This window comes from Antrostomus carolinensis, unplaced genomic scaffold (assembly GCF_000700745.2).
Source record: "Antrostomus carolinensis isolate BGI_N321 unplaced genomic scaffold, ASM70074v2 scaffold10264, whole genome shotgun sequence".
Classification (NCBI taxonomy): domain Eukaryota; kingdom Metazoa; phylum Chordata; class Aves; order Caprimulgiformes; family Caprimulgidae; genus Antrostomus; species Antrostomus carolinensis.
Window position 1 is genome coordinate 18308 of NW_010312808.1, and position 9170 is coordinate 27477.

The 9170-nt window shown below is 39.7% G+C and overlaps 1 protein-coding gene across 1 annotated transcript in view; it reads left to right on the forward strand.

Moving 5' to 3' along the window:
- The window catches only part of MED14 (mediator complex subunit 14), a gene marked incomplete at its 5' end in the record, with an annotated part of 26015 nt that extends 17109 nt beyond the window's left edge, over window positions 1–8906 (forward strand). The window contains 7 exons of the mRNA XM_010167130.1: window positions 832–1014; window positions 1695–1930; window positions 2607–2786; window positions 2983–3090; window positions 3524–3649; window positions 4262–4451; window positions 8292–8906. Of these exons, the coding sequence (XP_010165432.1) occupies window positions 832–1014; window positions 1695–1930; window positions 2607–2786; window positions 2983–3090; window positions 3524–3649; window positions 4262–4451; window positions 8292–8365 (1097 nt within the window). The remainder of the gene's footprint in view (window positions 1–831; window positions 1015–1694; window positions 1931–2606; window positions 2787–2982; window positions 3091–3523; window positions 3650–4261; window positions 4452–8291) is intronic.
- Window positions 8907–9170: the final 264 nt, after the last annotated feature.

Here is a 9170-nt window from a genome sequence, read left to right on the forward strand (position 1 = left end):
TCTTGTAGCAGAACAATGGCTGCAGCTTTTAATGCATATTGTCTCTTGTTAGATTAATTAATATCTTTTCACTGCTTAAGCTTCCTGGAAAAGTAACTGGAACAGGTTAGAAATTCAGATACTTGCAATTTGAAAATGTCAAAGTCTTGCTGGTTTGACATGACTATATGCAAGCAACATACCTTTCAGTTGTTTCCTTTATTAAGTTTTTTTGGAAAGCTGCCAAAACAACTGTGTGTTATCACAGTGCATTGGAAACCATTCCATAGATCACAATAAAATGAATAGTTCAGACTGTAATTTTAGTGCACCAATTTAACTGTCAAGGTGAACAAAGTGAGATAGATGTACAACAGGCTGTTTAAGAAGCTTGTTCTGATCAGTCTTTATAGCAGAGTACAAAACCAAAGATACTTGAGCAGAGAAGACTGCGAGATATGGAATAGATAAGGAACAGTCTAGCTGAGGCTTTCATTTGCTGAGGAACAGTAGAAGTCCGAGTTTGTAGGCAAGAGCTCTTTTTGATTTAGGCTCCGTTATGTATTGAACACGCCCGTTTGACTTAATGTTAGATTTAATTTTACTTTTAAAAAAAAATACAACCAGAAAACCCTTGAATCTGTATCTTGATTCTTATTCTTTTTTCCCCTCTCCCCATTATGTTGGTATGGTGGTATGGTTATATGGTGGTAAAAGGTAGTCTAAAAGCTTGCAGCCACTTTGATACTTCAGAGATTTTTGGTAAGCCTTTTTTAGATTTCTAGATTAGAAAACTTTGTACTTTTTTAAAAAAACCAACCAACAACAACAATGGTCTTGTAACTTCTGTAGGTACCATAGACCCAAGCTCACCATACACCATGATGTCACCCAGTCAGCGTGCAGGGAACTGGCCAGGATCTCCCCAGGTCTCTGGTCCATCACCAGCAGCACGGATGCCTGGAATGTCACCAGCCAACCCTTCCCTTCATTCACCTGTCCCAGATGCCTCTCATTCCCCGCGAGCTGGAACAAGTAGGCTGCTTTTTGAGGGTTACAATTATGAAACATTTGTGTTTAACATTTCCAGTTCTGTTCTTTTGGATAGTTTTTTGTGTCAGCCTAACAGTCCTTACTGCCCTTGTGCAGTAAAATATCTAAGGAAGTGAAAACTTAATTCTATCCTCGTTCAAATCTTCTATTAACAAATTGGGAAATGAGTTAAATTGTACAGCATAAACCTCAGCAGTATTGATACTTCTTGTTGCACTGCAGAAATTAGTCTTAAACTATTGAGCTCCGTGACTGAAAGAAAATTCTTCAGAATGAAAGCAATGATAGGCATATTTGCCTACCCAAATACTAACTTTTCACATCATAGAGTTGTAATGCTGTTCTTGCACGAGCGATTTAGCCACCTTTACATCCCATTGAGCTTGTTGTACAAGCCTAATATCTGCTGGCATGCTGCAGAAGGAGGAAAAGGGAGTAGGATTTTAATGTTACTGAGACTCTTTGCATGGGTGTAGGATCGAAACTCTAATCCTTTGACTTTGTCTATCTGTTACCTGTCACTAGGCAGACAAATTCTTAAATAAGAAAGATTCAGCTTTGGTTCAGAGAACTCATTGCTTGTATAGTGACAACAAACGAAGTGAACAGATTTGTCTCAGTTTAAATCCTTCCTTACTGCAAGTATTTTTCCATATCAATAGGTTCCCAAGCAATGCCAACTAGCATGCCTCCACCTCGTAAACTACCTCAGCGCTCTTGGGCTGCATCCATACCTACAATCCTCACCCACAGTGCCTTGAATATTCTGCTGTTGCCCTCTCCTACCCCTGGGCTTGTGCCGGGACTTGCTGGCAGCTATCTTTGTTCCCCTCTTGAGCGATTCCTTGGATCAGTTATTATGAGGAGGCACCTTCAGAGGATCATACAACAAGAAACGGTATGGTTTAGGTTGTTTTAATATTGACCTGTGAGCATGACTTCAACTTTTCTTTTTTATGCTTCTGTACTCCATGTATTTCAAATCAGGCACAAACTGAAATGCTTCAAATATAATAAGTATTTGGTGTTGGATTTGTACTATACTTCTGAATCTTGTCATCTAAAGAGTCAAAATTTAGAGAAAGCATTTAATTCCACTTCTTTTCCACACAAATTACAAGTGGAAAACCTGTCTGGTCGGGTGAAAGATAGCTGATTTGATAGCAAGACTATGACCAGATTTTCTGTTGCCATGGCTTCTCTGAGTTTAGCGTGTCTGTTGAGAGTTAACTAGAACAGCCACAGGGTTTCTATGGACGCCACTACTTGGCAGGAGTGGCCAAGAAATTAGTTACCAATTGACAATAACTGAACTACCCAGTCACGAATGTTGCTTTAGGGCTTGGGACAGACAATGTCTGCCTCTTCACTTCTTTGGCATTGATTTAGTGACAAAGAAAGAAGCCAAATCTTGCATAAGCTTCATTCTCAAGACAATTTTGCCTGTATATAAATATCACATGTTTCTTTCTGGAAAGAGGGCAGATTGATCACTGGAGTCTTGGGAGTGAATGTGTGTTTGTTCATGCTGTTTAATGAATGATTGATTGAATGTGATACTCCTTTTTATGCAGCTACAGTTAATAAACTCCAATGAACCAGGTGTAATTATGTTTAAGACGGAGGCACTGAAGTGCAGGGTTGCTCTCAATCCCAAAACCAACCAGACCTTGCAACTGAAAGTAACACCTGAAAATACAGGACAGTGGAAATCGGAGGAGTTACAAGTTTTGGAGAAGTTCTTTGAAACAAGAGTATGTACTCAAATCATTAATGTTTAAATTTTTGTACGTTGCTTTTAATCTCTGGTGTTTTAAGTGGTTCTACTGACTTCGATTGGCATGTGTAAGGGCTGCAAAACATGCAATTAACAGCTGTGCATGCTGGTTACCACATTAAATGATACAGCTATTACCTAAACAGGACGTCCTAAACAGTGTCTTTTTTTAGGTTGCAGGACCACCTTTTAAAGCGAACACCCTGATAGCCTTCACAAAATTACTAGGCGCTCCAACGCATATCCTCAGGGACTGCGTACACATCATGAAACTTGAGCTGGTAAGCTAACAATTCTATTTAGTTACTGTGTTTAAAAAAAGAAAAAAAGAAAGGAAGGTGCGGTATCTTTATCTATAAACACAGAAATTACTCTAAATTTTTGTGTATGTTATACTGTGTTAGTAAAGTTTACTGTTAGCTTTCCTGGAAACTCCCAAAATTGCTCTTTTTAAACTGATGATTTTGAGAGATGGCAGACGTGTTACTGCACAACAGGCCCATGCTTAGGCTGGCTGAAATCTTTCAGATTGTATTCTTGTGTACCATACGCTCAGTTCTTTCAGTTATTCTGACCTGTGCTAAACCTGACAAGATCTGCAGATTTAGCTGGAGAAGCACATTCCACTTTCTAACGCTTCCCTGGTTCCTAGCCGTGTATGTCACTGATGTGAGACCTTCGCTGTTCTTTCTCTGTGCTGCTCTTTCTAAACAGTTCCCTGATCAGGCAAGTCAGCTGAAATGGAATGTGCAGTTTTGTTTAACCATTCCTCCCAGTGCACCGCCCATTGCGCCTCCAGGAACACCTGCTGTCGTGCTGAAATCCAAAATGTTGTTTTTTGTAAGTAGACCTATCTGTTTTAAAATGTTGGGGGCTGCATGTCTCTGAAGCCATCAGGCGTTAGTAGCAAATCATAAGCAAGCTGTATCTGACAATAGCTAAAAACGGTCTGCCATTTGAGTGCCTAGATCTGCACGCGTCTCTCTTGTAAGGAGTTCAGATAGTGCTCCTGTTCTCCCTCCTATAAAAACACAGAAGCTCTTTGTGTGTGTTCTTGGGGAGATGTTGACAACATATCCTAAAGTTCAGCTCCCTCTGGGCTGCTTGTATCTTTGAATTTTCAACTTCTGGGTGTTTCGTTCTTCTTTGAGGTACTGACTGCCTCGATTAAGTGATGTACTCATTAGTGGTGCTGGGAAGGGATAGCAGGAATCAGATGTTTAGAACAAATCTACATTAGTGTCGTCTCTGAGGCAATGCTTACTGTAGGGTGCTTCTGAGAATTAGATAGTCTACACCTGACTGATAACTTCTCTGTTACAGAATTGATGTCTGAAAACTGACAGGGTGGCAGTGTATGCTGTCTGTAGGTCTGGAGTGTTTAACTGTGTTGGAAGTTGTGCTGAAGTATGTGGTCCTTCAATTTAACACGCTTTTTGTTTTTCCTGGCAGCTCCAACTAACACAGAAAACGGCAGTCCCCCAGGAAACTGTTAGTATTATTGTCCCAATTATTTATGATATGGCTTCGGGTACAACGCAACAGGCTGACATTCCCAGGCAGCAGAACTCTTCTGTTGCTGCTCCAATGATGGTTAGCAATATTCTAAAGAGGTTTGCTGAACTGAATTCACCACGACCAGGTACTGTACATGTCCAGTAGATATATTCTCTTCACCCAGACTTCTGTGACAAATCTCCAGTGTAAAACTAAATCTCTCTTAAGTCTGAATTCTGGTTTCTGTCATACTTCTTTAGTAATTACAAGCTCCTGATGTGACAGGCAATACATAAGTTAATAGCAAGTACTGGCAACACAGCAGGCATTTATACCAGAAGGTTACACTGATGATTCAGGCTGGATTTCGCTGTTCTGCCAAGGTCATAGAATGCATCTCTTGTTGGGCCAACTCTTGCTGCACAGTAGGAGTGATACTTTTTAACAAATGGACCCAGAATGAGTCACAAGAAATATGCTATGGTCAAGTGTCAGTTTTCATGGTTAATTATCAAGTTATTGAGCTTAACAGTAGAGTATAAAGGGATGTTAAAATAGTTATCAGAACTTGTCCACATGCTGTGAATGATTAAAAAGTGATTGGAGTGATTGTATTCTCCTTTGTCAGTGTGTACACTAACAAAGGCGCGTACAGGTCTGTCCACCAAACGTGTTGTGAAGTGCTTGAGCTAAATAGGTTGTTCTGAATGTTCACTGGCCTGTAGGTAGTGCACTGTGAGCAACGTTGGGATTTGCTTTCCCTCTTGTCATGGTTGGGGTTTTTTTTGTTTGGGGTTTTTTTTTTTGATATCTGAAACGTGGAACAACAGTAGCAGGTTCTTTGGGCAGCATGTTGTCTGTAAGCAGTGGTTTGGGGTCCTAATACAGAGATGGCTCATAAGAACAATAACTTTCAGTTCTGCTGCAGTTACATGCTGAAGAAGAAAGCCTTTTTCCAATACCCAGTGAACAGATTGAAGTTGTTAATCCAGAGGCTGAATTCTACTTCTCTAATGTATAATTATTCATCTCGTTGTTATGCAGTAATTTTAACTGTGCTCAATGATTTATTTCAATTGCTCGAACATGAGCAATGTTTATCTAAAATTGGTGTGGATATGCATACGTTTCTGAAAATTGTGATGAGATGAAATTAAAATGCATTTTTTGTTTAACATATAGTAATAGTGTAGGTAAATAGGCGTGAGAATAGCCTTGAGGGTGTGTGAGGTTACCTGTAGAAGTTCTGTATGTGGTACAGAACTGTTGTCTGTATAGCACTCTTATTTCAATATACAATAACTAAACTTGAGGTGTTTCTTTTGGAAAGTGCTTCCCCACTGAGTTCCCCCAGTGTGGGGAAGGGTAGATACTTGTTTTGCTGTTTGTTATTGCATTAAGTTGTGTTTTAAGGTAAACCCTCCACAAAATACCACAGCACAGGCAGTAATTGTCAAAGCTGCTCTTCAGTATCCCAGGTGAGATGTCTTCTGACGATCATTAGGTAGATCAGGATAGACAATCTGTTTGTCACACAAGTTTTGAAGTAGTTTGTGAGTGCAGTGTGGGGAGCAGATTATGGACAGAAAAAAAATTGTATATAAAAAGAGCTTGTAGCCCTAAGCAGGACCTTACCTAGAAAAAGAAGAATGGTGCTAGCTGTGCAGAGGACGTTTCTGGTAGTCTTCCCTCTGACTTCTAAAAGAAAGAAGGAGTCAGTATGCAGTTATTTATTTATTTATTTATTTATGTATTCCACCACCACCCAGCCAAAGTAGGATCTTCCCGTAAAATGCAATTTCCTGTGTTCTTACTGTCAAAACTTCAATTATTGTATCTGATAAAAGAGAACAGAATACCTTCTTTTCTTTGCCATTGAAAGGTTGTAGGGAGAACCAAGAGATGAAAGTAGATAGCTGGGAGACTTCTTTTACAGCAGCAGTATGTGGGAGATCCCAGATGCATATCCTTTCTCTTGTGGTGCTATTGTCCTGTACCCAGGATTTTCGGACCTGTGTTAGCTCTTCTGCTGCACTAACTGCAATTTGCTTGGTTAAGTGAATTTTTCACTGTTTCAGTCAGAAAGGACCAGGGCTTCCCATCATGCACGTCTGATTCTACTGGCACTTTCATTGTAACCCGTAAGCAGTGTTGCCTCATTTTGGCTGTATCTTTTTTACCTTCCTCTCTTTGTGAGAAGGTGTTTTGTATTCAGCTTAATTTTCCTCTTAATAAAATGGTAGCGCCTGGAAAGTAAGTTCTTTTGGAAGAGTTTTCTTTTCAGATCTGTGGGCAAGCACATTGTGCCGTGTTTAACAGTAAAATGTTGACTCGTTGTAAGCGCGCTGTCTTTCTGAGGTCACTGTACCAATGCTTCCGTGGGAACAATATTTTGGTTTTGGGAGATAATTCCATGAACAGAGATGGAAACAATGCCCTGGAGTAATAGGGTTAAACTTGAGCTGTAAGTCTACAACCTGCATTATGTAGCAGGCATTAATCTGATAAGGAAAAAAAGTCCCTACAGATGCTAGAGGTGACCCGTAGAGAGGAGCTCAAGGGACTCATGATATTTCTTGAAGCACTTCACGACTAAGCATTTTTCAGTGTCTGGTTTTCAGTGATGCAAGTGGATGGTGTTTAGCCCAGATGTGTAGCTTTGATATTATAATGACTTGCCAAAAATAATCTTGCCAATCCCTAGTTTGGCAGTTAGGATTAATACATCCAAACAGGCTCTGTTCTTATCTCTTTGCTCACACTGTTGCTCCTTCAGCAACAAAATTCAATGTCTTCTAATTGATGTTTCTTGAAAGATGCAGGAAAAATTCAGCCTGCAGTAACTGGGGTACAATAGTGGCTATTAATTGTATTCTCTTATCAGGAAACAGTAGATGAAAGTCACAGCTGCCTAACACTTCCTTCACCTTTTGTTGTTCTAATTAAACGTTTTTGATTCTATTGTTTTTAACTTTTTAAAGCTATTTCAGAATCTGTGTGTGGTTTTTGTCAAAAAATGCTGGTATTCAAAACTTGAGACAGCTGTGTCTAGTTTTTCCTCTCTGTACTAGATCTCAGCTGTTTGAAACAAAAGTCCATTTGCCCTGCATTTTATTTTGCAGTTTAGATGTCAAGGGTAGAGCCAGAGCAAACCAGTTGAAAGAAACAGATCTCTGACTTTTCCCCAGTCTTGGAATTAGAAATGTTCCAAAACTGGGCTTAGGACAAAAAAAAACCCCAATTTACAGCTGTTTCAGACTTGAATCTTTTGAAATGTTTAATTTCTGCTCTAAATCGATAGAAACAGAACTTGAAATTTTTTTTTTCTTTCTAAGTGCTTTTAATTAATAACAGAGAGAAAAATTTGGATTGCAGTGCCACATACAATAAATTCTAGCATAGCTTCAACCTGACATTCAAAAGCTACTGCAAGCTAAGAGCTTCTTGCAATCTTCCAATACCTGAAGGGGGCCTATAAGAAAGCTGGGGAGGGACTTTTCGTTAGGGCAGTTAATGACAGAACTAGGGGGAATGGCTTTAAACTGAAAGAGGGAAGGTTTAGATTAGATATTAGGAAGAAGTTCTTTAGTGTGAGGGTGGTGAGACACTGGAACAGGTTGCCCAAAGAGGTTGTAGATGCCCCCTCCCTGGAAGTGTTTAAGACCAGGGTGGATGAGGCTTTGAGTAACCTGATCTAGTGGAAGGTGTCCCTGCTCATGGCAGGGGGGTTGGAACTAGATGATCTTTAAGGTCCCTTCCAACCCAAACCATTCTATGATTCTATGATTCTATGACTAACAGAGCGGTCCTGCCGAGAAAACCGGAGCTGCTTCCCTTAAAATAATCACACCCCCCGCCGTCCTCGGAGGTGGCTGGGGCTTTGCGAGTGGCGTGTCCGCAGGGGCTGGCAGCCGTGCGGTCGGTAGCTGGTTGGGGAAGGGCAGTGGGTGGGGTGACGCTAACCTGTCTCTTTTCCCTGTTCCAGGTGAATGCACAATATTTGCAGCCGTTCGTGATTTGATGGTTAATCTTACGCTGCCCCCTGGTGGGCGTCCCTAGACACTTTTAAAAGAAGGCTGAAAGTGAGAAAAAAACAGCAAAAAAAAAAATATATATATATAGTAAAGCCTTCGGTTAAAAGAGGACATTTTAATTTTACCTTCTTTTTTTTTTTTTTTTTTTTTTTTAAGAGCTAACTATAATAAACTGGCAAACTTTCAGGGATGCACTTTCATCACATGAGTTTCACCACGACTTTTGTATAGTGCTGTTGTATAGTGTGTTTTAATGGGAGACACTTCCGACTAGGTAATAGATTGAAGTATCAGCTTGCTGGTAATAGATTTAATATTCTGTTTTATACTATAAAGATTATGAAAATGCCAAACTTGTATGTTTTTCTGTTTTTCTTATGTTTTGGTGTAATAGTCTTTTTTTAAGGCAGGTCTGTCATTTTTGAATACTGTAAAACTGTGACAAACTTTATATTGAAGCTGTATTTTAATATGACTGCTTTGAATCCTTAAACAATTTATTTGGGCTTGTTGTAAACATGTCCCCAAAAAGCAATATTTAATAAACTGGATTAAAAAAATCTTAAGCTGGATGTTGTATAATCTTAAACATTATTCCTCTCCGCTATAGCCGCTGGCCAGATCTCTTGTTTTCACACTTACTTGGCTGTCTCTCTACGTGGGCTTGTTTCCCCATCACAAAATAACGCAAACAGATGAAATACCTTACTTATTTATTCTGTGGGTTTGGTCTGTTCCAAGTCATGGGAAAACAGAGTTTGTTCATTTTCCTGATTGTATAAATAACCAGTAATTCCCTAAAATTGTACTTCACTTCTTCCAGCCATAAG